A 23588-nucleotide genomic window follows, 5' to 3' on the forward strand; every position below is an offset into this window, starting at 1 on the left:
CCTTGCAACTCTGTCAAAAGTTTTTACTGGGTGTTTCCTCATCTGCTGTTCCAAGATATTATAATTTCTCATTTCAAATTCGCTCTGAAACACCTTTAATTAGCCATATGTTTATGTAAGAATAAAACATTGCTATGAAATTGTTTCAATTAATAGGACATTGTTGGACAGTAAAATATATTAACTTGGTATTTTGATTTGTTGATAAGTTTATGTGTAAATTTTGTAAAGGATAAAGATAAAGTTAATAGATCATGAGAAAAAAACAGGGAAATGGGACTGGATAGTTATTCCATTGATGCTTTGATTAGGTAGCATGTTTCAATTGCATGATTCTGTCATAAAGCACTTTTCACTTGCACAGGGAAATAAATGGTTGTTCCTGTTCTTCCTCTCTCTCAAAGCAAAACGTTCTTGTCCCTTTTCCTTGCAAGGCTTACCCTGGTCCCTTCATGTATCACAAATAACTTCTCTTTCAATTTTAGCTGAAGCCACACCAGCAGCACTTCTTCACCATCAAAATGGAAGATGTTGCAACTCACACACGGCTGACGATGAGACCAGATGGTGGGATCAGCAGGATGCGGCTTGTGGGACATCCCTCCCCTCTGCTCCCGGTGAATCTGTGAAGCTTCTCAAAATGTATTGCAAATTCATCCCCTTATCACCGAATCAGCTTTGCTAGAAGCCAAATTGTCGTAGTCTGCCAACCTTCCCTCATTTCCCCAGTGTGCCCTATATGGAATGGAATACTTTATTATCACATGTGACACGGCACAGTGAAATTCTTTGCTTGCAAACCCAGCGTACACAAATGGCTGCTATATATGGCGCTGAGAAAGTTACAAAGTACCCCATGCTGGGTCCTCCTTAGCTCTTCACCCCACTCCCCCTCACGGCGGTTCTCCCCCCCCGACCACGGGTCAACCCGCGAAGCTTTGACGCCACTGAGGCCTCATCACCGCGAGACTTTACCGCCACCACGAGGCTTCACCACTGCCAAGGTCCCATCACTGCCGCCGAGGCTAAAAATGATTTGTCTCCTGAGTAAAATTTTCGTCATACAGCATATCGATCGTGCAACATTTACTGTAGTTTCTGCAACTGCATGTGCTGTGGGATATTGATGCAATATAAACATACTAGCAGACCTGATCTTGTGTTTCTAAAACATGTAAATTAGAGGACCAAATCCACGTGCATATCTTGGTGTCAACGTCTGCTCCTCCTTTGCTGAATTATTTGAAGGGTTTCAACTTTCAGCTGTAATTCTTGGTTTAGCTATTTTTTTGCTTTTTAGAAACTTTAGGGAAAAAATTGGTCTCTTTTGGGTACAAACTAAACTTAAAATCAACTTTCAGTCCCTATAAAACGAAACACAGTCAAAATATTTAATAATAACCAAGTATACACATTCAATGTCATATTAATAATGAAAGTATCAGTTTGCCAGTACACTTTTGGACAATACAACCGATAAACAAATTGCATTGGTCAGAGGTCTGGATGGGCACTTTGAGAAACATATACAACACCTCGGAAGTAAGATCAATAAAATATAAATTCTACACCTATTGCCCACAAAGAAAATCTGGTTAGGCTTTCACACTGTTTTGTTCTTGTTGGATAAAATCAAAAACACAATTGCTTCCTCATTGTATTTTGATGAGAGAACCTCCTCTGATTATTTGTGTGTATGGTGGTTCCGCATTCAAATAGGATCCGGACGCATTTATACCATGTTGAACATTCACCTCCATCAACAAGCTCAGGAGAAAGCAGCAGACATTTGCTATTTGGTTGGTTTGCAGTGGCACTGGCTACAAATTGAATATTGAAAGGGAATTTAAGACCTTTTGTGTTTAAATCAGAACCCCCCACACGGTCTGAATTCTTCATGGGTTCTCCCTTGTACCTGCTGGAGGCTGGTGTACTCTGGAGACCCCTCCTTCATCCATGCGGATGGGGTGTCACTACAGGACTGGCCCTCAGTCCGGAAGTGAAAGCGAGGACTTGAGCTTTTTTTGTTTTAATCCATCGGTCTCTCTTTGTCTGATTTAGTCCACCATTGGATGTAGTGGCCAGAGTTCTCTGGAAAAATTTCCCACACTTGGATAACATGATGAAACTCGCTGTACTGGGTGTAATATACACATTTTTAATATACACATTAGCATAATGTCCGTGGTGTCGCTATATGAACAATATGCTTATGTCAAATTCACCTCTGTAATTATAAAGGGGATAACATGGGTCATGGTTGGATGCAGCTATCAGAAAAATGTGCAAGTGAAACAAACTGTCTTAACTGAATTGTAGCACATTTCTGCTAAATAAAATGATGTAATCTTCATTCGTGGCAGTCAGTAATTTGTGTAGTGCAACCGTCTTTGTTATTTAGGTTAATTTCTTCCCCCCCTCCCCCAGGAAGAATCAAATACAATATTAGTGGCACAGTGGCGGAGCAGTAGAGTTGCTGCCTTACAGCGCTTTACAGCGCCAGAGATCTGGGTTTGATCCGGATTACGGGAGCTGTCTGTACAGAGTTTGTACGTTCTCCCCGTGACCACGTGGATTTTCTCCGAGATCTTTAGTTTCCTCCCACACTCCAAAAATGTACAGGTTTGTAGGTCAATTGGCTTGGAATAAATGTAAATTGTCTCTAGAGTGTGCAGGATAGTGTCAATGTGTGGGGATCGCTGGTCGGTGCGGACTCGATGGGCCGAAGGGGCTGTTTCCGCGCTGTATCTCTAAATTAAACTAAACTAAAGTAAGTGCAAGAGTTTTCCAATCAAGGCTTATTTCTTAACTAAGACGCGAATGAGATTTTTAAGTCAAAGGTCAAAGGTATCAAAGCTTTTTTATTAGTCACATTCACATACACCCAGGTGTAGTAAAGTGAAATGCTTTTTGCCATTTTGCAGCACACAAAAAAAGAATACAGGCATAACACCAATGAGAGTCTTAAACACAAAGAACATCCCCCCGCAATGGCTCCCACCATGAGGGAAGGCACAAAGCCCAGTCCCCAACCCCAGTTCACCCCTAGTCGGGCCTATTGAGGCCTCCACAGTTGCCTCTACGGAGGCCCGATGTTCCAGGCCGTTCTCGCCGGGTGATGGTGCTCCGGCGTCGGGAGAGTCCTCCCAGCGGCTTGGGAACCCTGGAATGGCCACTTCCGTACTGGAGGCCGCGGCTTCCGAAGCCAACAAGGCCGTGCCGGTTGGAGCTCCTCAACTGGCGATCTCATCTAGAGATCCCGGTGTAAAGTCAGCACCACCGCCTGCAGCTGGTCGCTCCTCAGACCCGCAGCTCCGCGATGTTTTACCCGGCGGTCTCAGCTCACCGGAGCTCCAGCGCGGCGACCCGGGCAAGGCATCGCCCGCTCCGCGATAGCGCTCCAGTGCTGTGCCGCCGCCGAAGCCGAGGTTCTGGGCAGTCCCCGACAGGAAACGCCGCTCCAGGCCTGCTGGTAGGCCGCGAGGACGGGTCGAAGCTGCAGCCCAGAGAAAAGCTGCCTCTCCGACCAGGTAGGGACCCTGAAAGGTAGTTTCCCCCCTCCCCCCCCCCCCACATAAAAAAAGTCTAGACCTCCAAACAAAACACTTAACTAACTAAAATAAAAAATGAAGAGATGAAGAGACAGACAGCTGCTGGCTGGGCAGCCGTGCACAGGACAGTCATTGTCATATTGCTAGTTGTTGGATGATTAGACCAGTGACCACATTTCAAAACGATTTCACACTCAAGAGAGCGGAGAAAGATATAGAGGGAAATCATCCCAAATTAACTTTTTCTATCACTTGAAGCTCACCTATGTCAGTGTTCGATTTATCTTGAAAAAAACAAAGATGGCTTTCCACTGATTGTGTTTCAGGTTTACTGAAGAATTGGATGCACACTTTGTTTATGCTAAAAATAGCAGGTTGGTCCCCAGGGTGGAAAAGAAACCTGTGAAGATGGAAGCTCAGGAATAATTTATTGAATGAGGGTGTGCTGCGATAAATAATGCAAGAATATTAATTTTAATTTTAGGGTTTGTTTAGTCATTGCATGTCTACATCATTGGCAAGTTGACCGTCTGAATGCCCTTGAAATAAGTAGCTTCCAAGATCACTTCAGAGGAAAGTTAATGGTCGATCATAATGCAATGGTTCTGGAGTCACACATAGCCCAGGGCCAGCTAAGCTTTCTATTTCAATAGGATAATCACAAATTATATTGATTTTTATTCGAGCCATCAGTTTTACTGCCATTATTACTAATGGAGGTTTTTCATCCAGAAAGTGTTTACATTTAATTAATTAATCGACTGAATTCAAATTCCCCAGCTCCTATGATGGAACTGTCACATTTGGAACCATTCCTCTGAGCTCTAGGTTTCCAGTTGAGTAACTTAACCTTTGCACAGTGCTGTACTGCACCCATCCAAGTGAAGTTAGTTTGATTTTTATTTATGTTCGCTCAGTGAGAAGTGGTAAAGAAATGTGCGGCATTTTAATTATTCCATTTGCTTTCAAAGGAGTCCTGATGGAATTTCTTTCCATTTGAAAGAAGATAGAAAGAAATGCAGGTGTGATACTTTGAAACTTGCTGGTCTTCATATTTTGAATGAACATTAGATTGAATGTTGGAACCAAACTTCTATGAAATGCAAAGGATACCATTAGCCTGTTGAAGTCTGAAAAGAGGTCCCGACCAGAAACGTTGCCCATCCATGTCCTCCAGAGATGCTATCTAACTCCAACACTTTGTGTTACATATTGGATTGAGTATGCTGTCGGTGTGACCTCCAGGTGAACTGAGAGGATGTAAGACTCTGTTCATTCAAGATCAGCATATCTGTCACATTTCTCACAACAGAGAAATAGATTATTCAGCCCACTTAGTCTATGCCCACTCTTAGAGCAGTCCCATCAGACCCATTGCCCTATTTGTTGACCTGCAACCTTTTCTCTTTATGCTCGTCAACTCCACCTTGGTTCTCCTGTCGTCAATCAATGCTGGAGTAATTTACAGAGACCAAATAACTTATCAACCTGCACATCCTGAAGATGTGGGAGGAAACCCCGAGGAAACCTCTGCAGTCTCAGGGAGAACGTACAACGAACAGTACTAGAAGTCAGAAGTGAACCCAGGTTGTCGATGTAATGAAGCAGCAGCATTACCTGCTGCACCACCCTGCCGTTCTTACTTGGATATATGTCAAACAATAATGGCATGAACGTCGATGCGTTTATGTTTTTGGGAGGTGTAAATGTAAACCTATTCTGGATCTGAAAGGATTACGGAAACTTTCCTATTAGGAATATGGAAATACCCTTGAGCACATTTTTTTTAAATGCAGACCGGCAAAACACATCAAGTACTGAATTAGTCTAACAAACATCCATTGTGGAAAATTGCCTTTGTGTTTACGTGATATTTTAGTATTCCTGTAAAGAGCATGGAAACCAAAAGGGGCAATCAGGGAGATTTTGAAGCAATTGCTTACGCCTCACTAATCCAGTGAAATACTTTGAGGAGGTAACTACAATTAGAACACAGCTAGCCAACGGGTGTAATGTACCTGCACTTGCAGAAAACATTTCATCAGGTTCTTAAGCACAAACTATTAAAGGAGGTAATGAACCTTGGATTTAACAAAACTTCAGCTTGCTGTGTTTGAAGCTATCAGGGCGATAGAAAACAGGTGATGAGTGAAATAATGCATTTGCTCAAGATGAAAATAAAACATCAAAATTGCTGTGACCACAGAGCAGATTAATCAGCATCTGAAGGCACTTTGTTGTTTCAAGGGGCAGTGTTTTCCATATAAGTGAAATGCTTATCCACGTTTTTTTTAATTGGTGGAAAACTGTGGGTCAGCAAATCAGATATACTCCCAAATTCCCAATGGACATCTTGGTACTAAGAATGCTAGAAGTTTACATACCCAAAAATACATTTTACTCGTAAAATTAGTAAATATGTAGCACATTCAAATGCCATCATGCACAATGCAGGACAGATCACTTTACTAAAGTATGATGTTTCTAGCATACAGATATGTCATCAATTTTTCCTCTATAATCATCCTCAATAATCCTCTTGGTGACCTCTACGAAAAAATTGAGAGCAACAATTGCTCATGCACAGAGATTGCCAGCAGAAATGATAGACACTATAAATGGACAATGTGTGCAGGAGTAGGCCATTCCGTCCTTCGAGCCAGCACCGCCATTCACTGTGATCATGGCTGATCATCCACACTCAATACCCCGTTCCTGCCTTTACCCCCATATCCCTTGACTCCGCTATCTTTAAGCGCTCTATCCAACTCTCTTGAAAGCATACAGAGAATTGACCTCCACTGCCTTCTGAGGCAGAACAATTAAACATTTTGATTGCAAGAAGATCCAGATGGTTGGTCAGTTGAACAGAAGAATGACAACACAATACTTAATGAAGACACTTGTTGGGTAATACATTTGGGGAGGTGCAACAATATGTATCAAATCGGAGGATATTGAGAGCTGCGGATGAAGAAGCCAAGCAATTTGGAATGTATGATCAAAGATCATTAAATGGAGGACAAATTGGTAACAAATAGTAAAAAAAAACTTACGGGATGCTTTTCTTTACATGCTGGGCAAAAGTTGAGAGATGTTACTCGAACTGAAAACAACAGTCGGTGGATCACAGTCTCAGCACCATGTGCAATTCTGGTATCAACATTGCAGGAAATATGCGATTGCACTGGAGATGATCCAGAGAGATTTATCAAGATGATACCAGGACTGGGAAATTAGGAAAGATTTAATAAGATAGTAGGAGAGCAGCAACAGGGAGATACGGGACCTAAATGTGTGGCTGAGGAACTGGTGCAGGGGGCAGGGATTTAGATTCTTAGATCACTGGGATCTGTTTTGGAGTAAGGGGGAACTGTACAAAAGGGACGGATTGCATCTTAACAGGTGGGGGACCAGCATTCTGGCAGGCAGGTTTGCCACTGCTACACGGGTGGTTTTAAACTGAATAAGGGGGGTGGGGTGTCAAATGGGATAGTCGAGGACGGAGTTAAAGGGAAAGAGAGTAAAGGGATGGTTAATGACCCCAGAATTAATGGGAAAGGAAGCTCACAAAGGGATAGGAGAGTATGGCCAAGTGTAATAGGGATCGATGTGAAAGGTGAGATGCGTAAGGAATTAAAAGTATTGTATATGAATGCGCGAAGTATAAGAAGTAAAGTAGATGAGCTTGAGGCTCAGTTAGAGGTTGGTAGATATGACATTGTGGGGATTACTGAGACGTGGCTGCAGGAGGATCGGGCCTGGGAACTTAATATTCAGGGTTATACATCCTATAGAAAGGACAGGCAGGTGGGCAGAGGAGGGGGGGTAGCTCTGCTGGTGAGGGATGGAATTCAGTCCCTTGCGAGGGAAGACATAGGGACTGACGAGGTAGAGTCACTGTGGATTTAGTTGAGGAATTGTAAAGGCATGATGACACTAATTGGTGTTATCTACAGACCCCCAAATAGTAGCCCGGATTTAGGGTGTCAGTTACAGCAGGAGTTAAAACTGGCATGTAACAAAGGTAACGCCACTATGATAATGGGGGATTTCAATATGCAGGTAGACTGGGAAAATCAGGTTGGTTCAGGTCCCCAAGAAAGAGAGTTTGTAGAATGCCTCCGAGATGGATTCTTGGAGGAGCTTGTAATGGAGCTGACCAGAGAAAAGGCAATTCTGGATTTAGTGTTGTCCAATGAATCAGAGAACTCGAGGTAAAGGATCCGCTTGGAGGTAGTGATCATAATATGATTAGTTTTAATCTGCAATTTGAGAAGGAGAACGTTAAATCGGACGTGGCAGTGATGCAGTTGAACAAAGGGGACTATGAAGGCATGAGAGAGGAGCTGGCCAAGGTAGACTGGAAAGGGATCCTAGCAGGAATGACGATGGAACAGCAATGGCAGGAATTTCTGGGCATAATCCGGAAGACGCAGGATCATTTAATTCCAAAAAGGAAGAAAGATTCTAAGGGGAGTAGGAGGCAACCGTGGCTGACAAGAGAAGTTAGGGATAGAATAAAACTAAAAGAAAAGATGTATAACACAGCAAAGAGTAGCCGGAAGCTAGAGGATTGGAAAACTTTCATAGGACAACAGAAGGAAATAAAACGGGCAATACGGGCTTAAAAGATGAAGTATGAAGCTGGCCAGGAATATAAAGAAGGACAGTAAAAGCTTCTTTAGATATGTTAAGGGAAAAAGAGTAGCAAAGTCAAACGTGGGTCCCTTGAAGGCAGACACGGGTGGAATTATTATGGGCAACAAGGAAATGGCAGATGAGTTGAATAGGTATTTCGGATCTGTCTTCACAAAGGACGACACAAACAATCTACCAAATGTACTGGAGGACAGAGGATCTAAGGGGGTAGAGGAACTGAAATAAATTTTCATTAGGTGAGAAATAGTATAGAAATAGAATTAGGTGAGAAATAGCAAGTTTGCGAATGACACAAAGCTGGGTTAGGAGGTTGCAGGGTAACCTGGACAGGTTAAGTGAATGGGCAGATGCGTGGCAGATGCAGTATAATATAGATAAATGTGACAGCAAAAACAAGGGGGTAGATTATTATCTCAATGGGGTTAGATTAGGTAAGGGGGGGAATGCAGCGAGACCTGGGCGTCCTTGTACACCGGTCACTGAAAGTTGGTTTACAGGTACAGCAGGTAGTGAAGAAAGCTAATGGAATGTTGGCCTTCATAACAAGAGGTTTTCAGTATAGGAGTAAAGAGGTTCTTCTGCAGTTGTATAGGGTAGCAGTTGTAAAGAACTCTGGCGAGACCACATCTGGAGTATTGTGTACAGTTTTGGTCTCATAATTTGAGGAAGGACATCCTTGTGATTGAGGCAGTGCAGCCTAGTTTCACGAGATTGGTCCCTGGGATGGCGGGACTGTCATATGAGGAAAGATTGAAAAGACTAGGCTTGTATTCACTGGAGTTTAGAAGGATGAGGGGGTATCTTATAGAGACATATAAAGTTATAAAAGATGCAGGAAAAATGTTCCCAATGTTGGGCGAGTCCAGAACCAGGGGCCACAGCCTTAGAATAAAGGGGAGGTCATTTAAGACAGAGGTGAGAAAAAACTTTTTCACCCAGAGAGTTGTGAATTTATGGAATTCCCTGCCACAGAGGGCAGTGGAGGCTAAATCACTGGATGGATTTCAGAGAGAGTTAGATAGAGCTCTAGGAGCTAGTGGAGTCAAGGGATATGGGGAGAAGACAGGCACGGGTTATTGATAGGGGACGATCAGCCATGATCACAACGAATGGCGGTGCTGGCTCGAAGGGCCGAATGGCCTCCTCTTGCACCTATTTTCTATGTTTCTTTGTTTCTATATGTTTCTACAGAGATGTTTTATATCTTTGGAACATATCAGGTGACCAAAATCTTAATGGAGATATATAACATTTCAGGGGAAGTTTAGAGTAGTGGAATAGTAGAGTAAAGAGGAATGATCTACCTCTTTGAGCAGAGGGGCAACAACCAGAGGACATATCTTCAAGGGACTGGGAAAGGATTACAGGGGAATTGCAAAATGTTTTCGCCTAGAGGGTCTAGAATTCATTACCAGAGCTGGTGGTGGAAACAATAATCCTCATCACATTTGAAAACTGCTTGTATTTAATGAACTGTGACCTGCTGGGCTCCAGACCAGGTGCAGGAAATTGGAATTAGCTTCAGTAATTCTTTTTCAAACAGCAGAGGTGTGATTTTAGACTTTTAGACTTTAAATACAGCGCAGAAACAGGCACTTCGGCCCATTGAGTCCACGCCGACCAGCGGTGGCCACATATACTAACACTATCCTACCATTAGGGGCAATTCACAATTTTACCTACGCCAATTAACCTACAGATCTGTACGTCTTTGGAGAGTGGGAGGAAACAGGAGCATCCGGAGAAAACCCACGCGGTCACAGGGAGAATGTATTTGGTCTAAACAGACAGCACCCGTAGTCAGGATTGAACCTGGGTGTCTGGTGCTGTAAGATTGTGATGGGCAGAGTGAAGTAAAGCTTTTGAGATTCCATAAACCAGGACTTTGGAATGCATCAGTCTGCAACATTTTGTCTTGAGCAGAACCATGCACTAGAGGACTAGTGGTCAACATGCATTTTTCATCATCATTGTTGAAAACAGCAACGGGCATGGTGCCTTATGCCCCTGTCCCACTTAGGAAACCTGAATGGAAACCTCTGGAGACTTTGCGCCCCACCCAAGGTTTCCGTGCGGTTCCCGGAGGTTGCAGGTGGTTGCTGGTGGTTGCCGGAGGTGGCAGGTAGTGGAAGCAAGTAGGGAGACTGACAAAAACCTCCGCGAACCTCCGGGAACCGCACGGAAACCTTGGGTGGGGCTCAAAGTCTCCAGAGGTTTCCATTCAGGTTTCCTAAGTGGGACAGGGGCACAGTGTTATGTACGACAGTGATCGCAACTTCTACTGAAGTGTGGATGACTGTTGGCTTGCTAGGAGCTCGTCCATCCTTTGACAGGACATGTTTTTGGTCCTGCTGGAGGTCCACAGCTCCCTCCTCACCTGGTAAACCAGGTGGGGGAGATGGTTTAGTCCGACCATGGAGCAGGTAGCACGGGATTACATGGTACTCGTGGCGGTGGGAACTTCCCCCTGACCTAACCATATTTCACCAGATGAATAATCCTTGTCTCAGTGTGTTTTGCTAGGAAGAGCCTCTGGAAAGGAAAGTTCCTTGTTAACATTTGTTTGTGATTGACCATAGCAAAGGTAATTGATCCACATCTGTAAGTAGACATTTTATTATGAGATGGGTGATGTCTCATCCCCACATCAACAGCTTCAGTGAGAATATGTGGTGGGATTGTAATTCAGACTATTCATGAATGATCTTTAGGAGAAATATTTAAACTGGTAGGACAGGTTTAGAGGGATATGGGCCAAATGCAGGCAGGTGGGGCTAGTGTAGTGCAGATAGTGTTGGCTGGTTTGGGCAAGTTGAACCGAAGGGCCTGGTCCTTGCTGTACCACTCTATGACTCCATAGGAAGACCTTTCCCACCAAAAGCAAAGTAAGATGTAGGTGTTTGGTTAAAAACATCTGGTGATAAGGCATTGACCTATTGACTTCATGGCCTGCAGAGAGGGCCATCTGATAGATTTTCCCATCTGCTTTTCTGTAGCACCTTGAGGTTATTCTGTGCAATCCATTAGCTCTGACTTTGGGTCAAAGCTGTAATCTTCCACCCTCTCACCCAATGACCAGGGTGTTTCCTGCAACTGAGATCATTTTGCTTCCAGGATGCGACTTTGGTCTTTGTTGAATTTCACATAGATGTTCTACATTTTCACTTTAGGCTACTTTATTATTTAACCATTTCTCTCCTAGAATTATCCAACACACGTCAATCTGATTTAAACCCTTGCCCATTTAGTTCAGAGCTAAATCAAGAACATTGACCATGTTGTCATTGATTCTTGCTGTCGTCACTTGATAGTGAACTTCAGCCCAGCTGAATTCAGCGAGGCCTGAAAGGCACGCAGTGCACGTTAGCTCATTGCTCTCCTCACTGGGATACGTGAGTGGTAGGAACAGCACCTGTACTCAGTAACCCAGTAGCATGCTCTCAGACAGCAGGATGAAATATTCACTCTGACAAATGCTGTGTAAAATGATGACACATAAAACAAAGTAACATAAAGAGACAACTGGGACAAAAAAGTAATTAATCACAGAAGTGGAGATCCTTAATGGGGGTAAATGCATGATTGGACGTGGTATGAATAATGGAAACATATATGAAACATTAATCTCTTTGCACAAGGATACAATGACACTGGCAGATTCAATTCAATCTCCATTATAAACTCAGTGACGAATGGTGGGGACTGACAAACTTTAAGTTGAAATGTGAGTGCAGTAAATTCCCAGACGGTTAGAAGTCTAATTTTATTATCACTACTGAGCTCGTGACAGTGACATTTGGTATAAATCTAAATACTACGCTGGAGGTCTGTGCATGTTGTCTGGATCAGCTGGAAACCATTGTTATATTTTGGATACAGATGACTGAACAGAGGAATCTATAGATGAACCACCGTTTGGTGGGTCTGCTGTGAAATTTGGACTGACACAACACCAGATCACAAAGGACTTTGCAAGCTGCTAGTGTTCTTTCTGTCTGCCATGAAGCATCCCTTTCCATGAATTTTAATGCAACATGGCTGCCATGCCATGACAAAATCAAATTTCAAATTTGTCGTTATCTATAAATTTTCAGTCAAAGATAGCGGCAATAAATGTTAGTCAGTCTCCCGATCTGCTGGTTCAGCAGCTGTGGGATTTGGTTTGATCCCCTTCATGTAAGACCCACCAAGGTAGTGGTGCAGTAAAGTTGCTGCTTTCCTAGGGTTGACAATTTTCTCATTCCCAAATAAGGGAGAAAAAGGTCAAAATACGGGACAAATTCATGACGGAAATTCATTGACCGACTTGGCCATGGCTGGGTGAATGATGTGTTGGCCCGGGTGCTGGACTGCACACAAAGCCCAGCTGGTGGGCCAGCTACCTTTTGGCCCGTGCGACGTTGCTCGCAAAGTCCGGCACCCCATCCAACTCATGAACCGATGATCGGCCATGAGATGGAGGGGTGGTGGTGTCGACGGTCAGCGAAGGTCCGAAGGTCGGACAGTTGGTCGGGCTGCCAACCGACAGGGCCATGGGCGAGTCGCTTCTAATGCACTCCATGGGCTGCACTACGTCGGGATGGGTGAGGCGGGGCCGGAACACGGCGCTCCTACCCGACAGTCCCCTCGACCCGAGTAGTAACAGTCAAATACGGGACAAGGGCGGTCCCGTATGGGACAAACCAAATTAGCCCAATATACGGGATGTCCCGGCTAATACGGGACAGTTGGCAACCCTATGCCTTACAGCACTTACAGTGTCAGAGATCCGGCTTCGATTCTGACAACAGGTGCTGTCTGTACGGAGTTTGTATGTTCTCCCTGTGACTGTGTGGTTTTTCTCCAAGATCTTCAATTTTCTCTCACACTCCAAGGATGTACAGGTCTGCAGTTTATTTGGCTTGGTATAAATATAAATTGTCCCCAGTGTGTGCAGGATATTGATAATGTGCCGGGATGCTTTAAGCTGTTAGAACAGATTAGCTGCACTGTTTCAGGTTCTGATGAAAAGTGTTTGACCTGAAACTTTATCTCTGGTTCTCTCCCCTCAGACACTGCCTGATCTGCTGCCCACCTCCACCACTTTCTCTTGATATGCAGGACCTCTAATGACTGCAGTGGTTTGGTCTTTATTAACTGTGGACTTGATCGTGTGGTGCTGTTGATTCTGACTTCAGCTGTTAATCATTATACAATTTCTGAATTAAAGTGAAAATGCGTTCAATACTTGTGGAAGGTGACCATTTAGTTTCAGTAAAGTCTTCAGAGGAGCCAGGGAAGGGGGTTTCAGTTGTAAAACTCAAGGGTAGAAATTCTGAAGTCTACTTTGAGGTGTGGCATAATGAGATTTTTGTCCACTGCTTTGCATTGAGGTTAAACCTTGTGCAGAATCTTTTGTTCACTCTAGTGATAGAACACTTGGGCGCAACGCTATAGGGGCAACACTCTGGGTGGGACGGTCATAATTTTAGCCTACTCCTCTGAACTGACCCCTGCGTTGGGCTAAAAAAGATAGAAGGTAAGAAAGATTAAAAGTATGTAATTACTTGCTCTGCTCTCCAATTTATTTGTCATGAACAGATGATACATCTTCTTTCAGGAGGTGAAAATCTAATTGGAATTACCAGTCATTTTCAGTTGAATTGTATTGGGTGCCAGGACTGGATTTCCAATTGCTCAAAAGAGTTAATCCTTAAAGTGGCAGAAGTGTATCAAAGAGGACCATCAGGTCTGAAGGGTTCTACATAATGGAGCACAGAAACAGCCCTTTAGTCCAATGGGTCTGCACCAACCACCATGCACCCATTTGTACAAATCCTACACTAATCGCATATTTTACATTTCCCTCCATTCTCATCAATCCCTCCTCAATTGTACCATCCACCTGCACTAGAGGCAATTTACAGTAGCTAATTAATGCACAGGCTATAGGGTATGGGAGAGAACCAGATCACCTGAGGAAACTCATGTGGTCACAGGAAGAACATGCAAACTCCTGGGGCGCCGGGGTGATGGCTGCCCTGCCGGCAGTCTGTTTGTTTTTCCATTCTTTTTGTTATTTTTTAGTGTGTTAAAAGTTTGTTTTAATGTTCTTAGGTTTGTCTTATGTGGGGGGGAGGGAGAGGGTATTGGGAGCCTCCCTGCGGGGCATGGACTTAACATCGGAGCTGATCCCTTGCCTGGGATCGCGCCCACCACGGCCTGCGGACTTACCATCAAGCTTGCAGTCAGGAGAGGCTGAGTTGGGAGCTCCAATGTCGCCGAAGGTTCGACCAGCCCCGACACGAGGTTCGACCACCTGGTGCGGGGGAGCTGACATCCCCCTGATGCGGGAGCTGATCACCTCGATGCGGAGGGCCAAAACGCCACTGGCTACGGGAGTCAAGATCCTCCCGTCAACGGGGGCTTGAGACCCACGACCGCGGGAGAACAAAGGGAAGGGACTTGAACTTTATTTCGCCTTCCATCACAGTGAGGAATGTGTAGGTGTCATTGTGGTGGATGTTCATGTTAAAATGTGTTTTTGAGTGATCTGTTGCTTTTAATTGTATGAGCTGGCCAGTGAAATTCCTTGTATGTTGCAAAACATACTTGGCGAATAAAGTGGGATTCTGATTCTGATTCTGATTCTTATTCTCCACATAGCCAGCACATGTTATGATTGAACCTGGATCGTTGGAACTTTGAGGCAGTTGCTCTACTAGTTGCATCAATGTTTTGCCCCTAATTAAGAGATACATTTAGAGACTGGAAACCCAGAGGATATGAGTCCCTCACTGGATTGTACTCCCACCCACTGGAATAATTCTGTAATTCTGCCCAGGAATGTAGCACTTGCAAGTCATCTTGCCCCAGCGGCATTACTTTGTTGCGTTAATTAAATGGAAATGACCTAAACATGAAGGGAAAATTAAGAACAAGGAAACGGAAGGCCGTGCCATGTCGGACATTCACATAAAGGGTAGCACGTATATGGAACGAGCTGCTAAAGAAAGTGGCATAGGTGAGTACACTATGACATTTAAAGGCACTTGGACAGGTTGTTTTTTTAGAAACACAGTGTGGAAACACGCCCTTCAGCCCACCAAGTCTGCACCGGCCAGCAATCCCCACACATTAACACAAGCCTACACACAATAGGGACAATTTACTCTTATACCAAGTGTACAAACCCAAGCTAATTAACCTACAAACGTGTACATCTTTGGAGTGTGGGAAGAAATTGAAGATCTCCAAGAAAATCCACACGGTTATGGGGAGAATATACCAACTCCATTACAGTAGACACCCGTAGTCGGGATCAAACCCGGATCTCCAGCGCTGCAAGCGCTGTAAGGCAGCAACTTTACCGCTGCGCCACCGTACCGCCCTTATATCTCTTATATACAAATATAAAATATATTTTATGAATACTTCTTAAACCTGCATGTTAACTTTCACTAATTCAGATACAGACACTTAGGCAAAAAAAAAATTCCCCCCAAGAACATGAATACTAACATGGTGCAGAGATATAAAATGTTTGGAGGGATATGGGCCATGCACAAGCAAGTAACACTAGCTTCGTTGACAAGTTGATTGGCATGTATGAGTTGGGTCACAGGGCTTGTTTCCATGCTGTGGGATTGTACAGAAGTTGCAGAAAGAGGGATTAAAATCTTTTTCACTGTTGCTGAGTACTAACCCATCCCTCCTTTGTCCCAGAAATATAAATGACCAGTCTCCTCGACTCATTCCTCAGGTGGCTAATTCTCTAAAAATGAATAGCATTAAATATATAGTTCTGAGAAAGTGACATGCATAGATGTTACATCTTTCACAAGCTATTGGACGATGAACTATTCACAACTAATATGCTCACCTGACCACAGCCTGCAGAGGCTGAGCATAGCCTGCAGCTATGTTGTTGCTGGTTGAATATTAAAGGAAATTAAAATTACATGTTGCTCTTGAGAGTTTAAAATTTAAAAACCTACAGCATCACCACAGTACTTCTGTTCCAAGGACAAATACGCGTTGATAATTGTCCCTTGTTTTGAACATGTAATGGTTATAGTGAGATACAGCATGGAAACTGGCTCTTTGGCCCAACTATTCCATGCCAACCAAGATGACCATAGTTTAATTCACCTGCGTTTGACCCATATCCTCCCAAAACTATTCCAATCCATGTACTAGTCCAGAATTATTTTAAATGCTGCAAGTGTGCCTAGTGCAGTTCTTCTTCCTAGATTCAAGGTGGACGACAGTTAAAAAGAGTCATTTTTGATATGCTGTACAATATCTTGCACCTAATTTGTGCATACCTGGCATTCAAGGAACCATTGTCTGTTAACTACAGCATGCACATGGTATGGGTCCCCAGGTCATCAAGCATATTTAGTGCTCTGGCTACCACCTGTGTAAGGTTTAGGGAAGTACAGTGGTACAGCGGCAGAATTGCTATCTTACAATGCCAAAGATTCAGGTTAGATCCTGACTATGGGTGCTGTCTGTATGGAGTTTGTACGTCCTCCCTGTGACCACGTGGATTTTGTCCGGGTGCTCCGGTTTCCTCCCACATTCTAAAGATGTACAGATTTGTAGATTAATTGGTTTCTGTAAATTGTAAATTGTAAATTGTCCTTAGCGTGTAAGATAATGCCCGTGTACAGTGCGAGCGCTGGTTGGCGTGGACTCGGTGGACCGAAGGGCCTGTGTCCACGCTGTTTCTCTACAGTTGAAAGTTTACACTTTTTAGATTAAAAGTGATGCCCAGTGGAGAGAAGCAGACCATGAATGAACAATTTAACTGAGGAGCAGAAGCGGCATTCTGAGATTACTGCAAATTCTGGTCCCTCTCCATTTCCCTCTCTTAGTTTAGATATCTGCAACTTGCAAAGGAGGAGCAGTGGGCTAGGCTGAAATTAGAAACCTGTGTACCAATGGATTGCCTCTGGGCAAGTGCCCAGATCATGCCAGAAATATACCAATGAGCTTTAATATTGGTTAGGGGAAAGGGACGTTCAACAGGATCTGGGGATCCTCGTTTGTCACCCAATGAAAGTAAGCATGCAGGTACAGCAGGCAGTGAAGAAAGTGAATGGCATGTTGGCCTTCATAACAAGAGGAGTTGAGTATAAGAGCAAAGAGGTCCTTCTGCAGTTGTACAGAGCCCTAGTGAGCCCACACCTGGAGTATTGTGTGCAGTTTTGGTCCCCTAATTTGAGGAAGGACATTTTTGCTATTGAGGGAGTGCAGCGTAGGTTTACAAGGTTGATTCCCGAGATGGCGGGACTGTCATATGCTGAGAGAATGGAGGGGCTCGGCTTGTACACTCTGGAATTTAGAAGGATGAGAGGATATCTTATTGAAACTATAAGATTATTAATGGTTTGGACACACTAGAGGCAGGAAACATGTTCCTGATGTTGGGGGAGTCCTAATCCAGGTGCCACAGTTTAAGAATAAGGGGTTAGCCATTAGACGGAGATGAGGAGACACTTTTTCTCACAGAGAGAGGTGAGTCTGTGGAATTCTCTGCCTCAGAGGGCGGTGGAGGCCGGTTCTCTGGATACTTTCAAGAGAGAGTTAGGTAGGGCTCTTAAAATAGCGGAGTCAGGGGCTATGGGGAGAAGTCAGGAACATAGATTGTGGATGATCAGCCATGATCACATTGAATGGCGGTGCTGGCACAAAGGGCCGAATGGCCTACTCTTGCACCTATTGTCTATTGGTTAGCTCTTACAACAAATGTTGTGCTTTGAACCAGGACTAAGACGATTTACCCACCCTGGTGTCCATATGACAATTTTGGCTCGGATAATTCCAATACTTGTATTGGGACTTGTTTCATATTCAACCCTTAAGTTAAAATATTATTGTTTGGAAATGTTCTAATTGTTCATACTAATGTATTTGATCCTTTCCCAGCCGTGAACAAATAAAGATATAGAAACAAAGAACTGCAGAAGCTGGTTTATACCAAAGATAGACACAAAGTGCTGGAATAACTCAGCAGGTCAGCCAACATCTCTGGACCCGAAACGTCACCCATCCTTTTGCTGCCTGACCCTTTGAGTTACTCCAGCACCTTGTGTCTATCTTTCTAATAAGGAGGATTAGCTTTAAAAAAATTGTAAATCTAATCTGAGATTATGGTGGTTCAAAGTTAAAAGGAAAAAACTAAGTATCTGGGATGGGGACAGAAGAAACTGAAGATGCTGGAATTTTGAGCACAAAGTGGTAGATTAATTCCATTCCTTCTATAGGTGCTGCCTAACCCATTGAGTTACTCCATGCACATTGTGTATCACTCTGGAATTCATGGTCATTTGTCAACCTTTTACTGATTAGTACGCGAGTCAGGGGTTATAGGGAGAAGGCAGGATAATGGGTTTAGGAGGGAGAGATCGATCAGCCATGATTGAATGGCAGAGTAGCTTTGTTGGCCCGAATGGTCTAATTCTGATCCTTATGAACTTATGACCTTATGGACATCTGAACTACAGATGTGGGTCTAGATTAGTGATGTGAGTGGTTGGAGATGGTTTCTCCGATTACATTAGATTCAGGGTTTGTGTGCCATTGCAGATCTGCATAAGAGGACACAAGTTTGAAGAATAGAGGATAAATTAAAATGCTGGAGTAACAGTGGGACATGCAGCATCTCTGGAGAGGAGGAATGGGTGACGTTTTGGGTCGAGACCCTTCTTCAGACTGATGTCAGGGGAGTGGGCAGGGCAGAGATAGAATGTAGTCCGAGACAGTGAGACTGGTAGGAGAACTGGTAATGGGGAGGGATGGAGAGAGAGGGAAAGCAAGGGCTACTTGAAATTAGAGAAGTCAATGTTCATACCGCTGGGGATGTAAGCTGCTCAAGTGAAATATGACGTGATGTTCCTCCAATTTGCACTGGACCTCACTCTGACAATGGAGGAGGCCCAGGACAGAAAGGTCAGTATGGGAATGGGAGGGGGAGTTAAAGTGTTGAGCAACCAGGAGATCAGCTAGGTTTAGGCGGACTGAATGGAGGTGTTCAGCGAAACGATTGCCGAACCTGTGCTGGATCTCGCCGATATACAGGAGTCCACACCTGGAACAGTGGATACAGTAATGAGGAGATGAAGAATAGAATGGTCCTGGTACTACCTGGATAGATATCTACCTGGATAGACAACACTTCTAATACCTTGGAACATACAAACATCTGGGAGGATAGGATATAATGCGAGCGATATTTTCAGACAAATTTACATTGTAGGTCAATAAATTATGAATTATGCAAGAAAGCCATGTGGAAATGATCACATAACAACTTGATAGCTTTGATCTTTGTTCTGAGAGAACTTTGCTAGTGTTTACCATGCCTTAATAATTTACACAATGCAAAATATATCTTACAACTCCTTAATGCATTAGCACTGTGAATCAAATGACAGACAATTACGCAACAGGCCCTCACATGGGAACTGGAACACAGCGAGAGAATTTGACGTCATTAAGCTGGATAGAGTGCAGAGAAGATTTAAAAGGCTGTTTCATGGGCTTGGGGGACTAAGTTATAGGGAGAGGTTTTGGCAAGCTTGGAGTTTATTGCTTGGAGTGCAGGAAACTGAGGAGTGATCTTATAGAGGTGTATAGGATCATGAGGTGAAGTGTTAGTGTGAATGCACAATCTTTTACCCAGAATAGGGGAATCAAATACCAGAGTACATTAAAGTGAGAGGTCCAAGATTTAATACAAACCTAACTTTTTCATTCAGAGGGTGGTAGGTGTATGAAAGGAGCTGCCAGAGGAGGTTGTTGAGACAGATACTAAAACAGTGTTTAAAAGGCACTTGTACAGGTACATGGATATGAACTGTTTAGAGGGATTTGGGCCAAATGGGACTAGGTTAGATGGGGATCGTGGTGGTCATGGATGAGTTGGGCCAATGGGGCTGTTTCCGTGCTGTATGACTCTATGCCTCTAAATGTGAGGAAGAGTTTTGCATTATTGCAGTTAGATATCCTTATCTAGAATATACTTGTATTTACATAAATTACATTTAAAGCATTCATATACCGTAGATTCTAGCTGGATCATTCCTTATTTCACAACTATTAATGAACCTAATCACCTTTATACGTATTTACATGTAGTTCCTCCTCACCGGGGCGGCACAGTGCCGCAGCGCCAGAAATCTGGGTTCGATCCTGATTATGGGTACTGTCTGTACGAAGTTTGCAAGTTCTCCCTGTGACCGCTTGGGTTTTCTCCTGGTGCTCTGGTTTTCTCCCACATCCCAGAGACGTGCAGGTTTGTCCGTTAATTGGCTCCTGTAAATTTCACCTAGTTTGTAGGATTCGAAGATGGGATAACTGAACAAGTTTACAGGTTAATCTCTGGAACGCTCTGCCCAGAGGGTAGAGGCCAGTTCAGGCTATTTAAGTCCGTTAATTGGCTGGCCCGTAAAGGTTGGGATACTAGTGGTGATAGGATTCGAAGATGGGATGCAGGCTGAACGAATGGCCTACTTGCACCTAATTTCTAGTTTTTTTTTTGTTTAGTTTTTTTTTGTTTAGTTTAGAGATACAGCATGGAAACCGGTCCTTTGGCCCACCGAGTCTGCGCCGACCAAAGATCCCCGCACACACTAGGACAATTTACAATTTAACTACAAACCTTTGGAATGTGGGAGGAAACCGAAGGTGTCAGAGAAAGCCCACGCAGGTCACAGGGAGAATGTACAGTACAAACTCCGTACAGACATGAAATGATATAGTCATAGAAACAGGCCATCCGGCCTAACTCGTCCATGCCAACCAAGATGTCCCATCTAAGCTAGAGCTCGTTTGTCTGCATTTAGCCTAGATCCCTTTAAGCCTTTCACGTCTATGTTTTAAAACATTTGGATACGTACATAGATATGAAAGGTTTAAAGGGATCTAGGCTAAATGCAGACACATTACCTGCCATAACTACTTCCTCTTGCAGCTAAACTATGTACATATCTTTGCAATTTCCTGTTCCAAAATATGCCATCATAATTTTATGGTCAATATACTTGGATATTTGTAAGAATAAAGATAAATCAAATTCTGAGACAGAGTATACTTGCCAAAACAATATTTGTGTATGTTCTGATAGAAGAGCACGTAGCTTTGTACAACGTCTGGCTTGGCAAGGTTGTATAATTAATTTTATTAAGTCAATAAGAATTTATTTTCAACTGATAGCCCAGTGCAAATTCTCCCAAGTCTGTTATTAATTTCCTATAATATGCTGATCAATCTACCCTTGTTTGCAGATGTCTCCTGCTAATTATAATTATCAAGCTCATTAATACACAATTGTTACAAATTTGAATTTTGAGCAAAACTAATGACAGTCACATGTCATTAATTTCCCATTAATGGTTAATTTCCAATATTTTATTTTTAGTTAATGAATTGTTGCATTTTTTAAATCAAATTCCCATGTGCAAGACTTTAACAAAACCAAAGCCACAGAAAAGTACACGGCAGACAAACAATTTTGTGACAGCATTGCTTCTTTTAAATTTTAACTTGACCTCAATGAGCCAAAGCTGTGCGTATGGTAATTTAAACTCTGAGATTTTTGATTTTGGCTAATTTTTTAGGAAGAACAAATCAGGATATAAATGCTTCTTTTCAGATCATTGATTGAGCTATTCCAGAGAAGAAGTGTCCCAAACTGAACGGTTGCCTATCCATTCCCTCCACGGATGCTGCTTGGCTCAAAATTCAAGCATTTGCAGTTCCTTGTGTCCCTGTTGTAATACACCTCCTGTGTCTGGTTCGTTTAGTTTCATTTATTATCATGTATCTTCAAGTACAGTGAAAAGCATAGTGTGCTTTGTTGTGCGCTAACCAGTCAGCGAAAAAAAACAATACATGATTACAATCAAGCCGTCCTCAGTGTACAGGTACATGATAAAGGGAATAATGTTCAGTGCAAGATAAAGTCCATTAAAGTCCGATTAAAGATAGTCTGAGAGTCTTCAATGAGGAAGAGGTTATGGAACATGTGTCTAATGTTAAGAGAATGCTTTCTTGGGACAGACTGCACTTAATGAATATTACACTTATTTATAACAAATTACAAAAAAAGATCCATGGTGTTTAATTAGCCAACTAACAATATCAGGCAGCAAAAATATTCAGAAGATTCCAATGAACTGGAAAATGACAAGATAAGTATTTGCTCCAAAGGAAAGAAGTAAGTGTGTTTGCGACGGCAGAGGACTCATGTAACAAAGTGCCTCATAATCTTTGCTGACATCAATTCCAACATATTGCCTGTCAGCGTAAACAATATGTCTGTATAATTAAATCCTTTCAATCAGGGTCGCTAGGTGTGAAATGAAGCATCATGTTCAGTGCAGGTGTCATGAACTCTTTTATGAGACTTCTGAAAATAGCTTGTATGGGTATCTTTTTTCTATGACAGAATTACATACTGTGCAAGATAAGCTACTTATTATCTTTGTAATGGAAGAATTGTAATTTTTTCCCGTCCCGTTTCGTGATTGAATGGGTAGGATTTCTCCGATGTTAATGATTATTTTTAAACACTTTCTAAAAAAAACTTTCCCCTGAGGTGACTATTCCACTTGTTCAAGGACAGATCAATTATATCTTTGTCCCTGGTGGTTGTGGCTACCTGTTGATGCTAGCGCCAACCAGTTGGACAGAATGAGTTAATAACTATTGAGTTCTTATTGGAAATGTTTAAATGTGTCTGAATTTCCTGAGCAGAGACATGACAGAAAATGGATAAAGAGGCTGGGCAAAGCTTGGCAAGTGATAGGTGGATACTGGAAATGCATGCAAACTGAACATCAAATTATGCTTGGGTAACACAACCCAATGGATAAAGAGTAGTGGTAAACATCAACGATTTAAAGAGGAATTGTGCATTTTAACTAATAAAAGTGGTAAGGTATTGACTTGAAAAGAATAAAAGGAAAGCAAGGATAGAACTTTATGTGTGGGAAGGAACTGCAGATGTCCGAAGATAGACACAAAATCTGGTGTAACTCAATGGGACAGGCAGTATCTCTGGAGAGAAGTAATGGGTGACGTTTTGGGTCGAGATCTTTCTTCAGACTAGTTAGGGATAAGTGAAACGAGAGATATCGACGATGATGTATGGTGATAAAGAACAATGAATGAAAGATATGCAAAACAGTAACGATGGGAAAGGAAAAAAGGCCATTGTTAGCTGTTTGTTGGGTGAAAGTGAGAAGCTGGTGCTACTTGGGTAGGGGAGGGATAGAGAGAGAGGGAATGCCAGGGTTACTTAAAGTGAGAGAAATCAAAATTCATATCACTGGGCTGTAAGCTGTCCAAGCGAAATATGAGATGCTGTTCCTCCAATTTACATTTAGC

The 23588-nt window shown here is 43.0% G+C and overlaps 1 protein-coding gene across 2 annotated transcripts in view; it reads left to right on the plus strand.

Moving 5' to 3' along the window:
* The window catches only part of allc (allantoicase), a 33037-nt gene extending 30628 nt beyond the window's left edge, over positions 1-2409 (plus strand). For both annotated transcript variants that reach the window (XM_055635260.1, XM_055635261.1), the window contains exon 12: positions 486-2409. In XM_055635260.1, the coding sequence (XP_055491235.1) occupies positions 486-629 (144 nt within the window). In that variant the 3' untranslated portion in view covers positions 630-2409. The remainder of the gene's footprint in view (positions 1-485) is intronic.
* The last annotated feature ends 21179 nt before the right edge of the window (positions 2410-23588 follow it).

Source organism: Leucoraja erinacea, chromosome 5, assembly GCF_028641065.1.
Source record: "Leucoraja erinacea ecotype New England chromosome 5, Leri_hhj_1, whole genome shotgun sequence".
Classification (NCBI taxonomy): Eukaryota; Metazoa; Chordata; class Chondrichthyes; order Rajiformes; family Rajidae; genus Leucoraja; species Leucoraja erinaceus.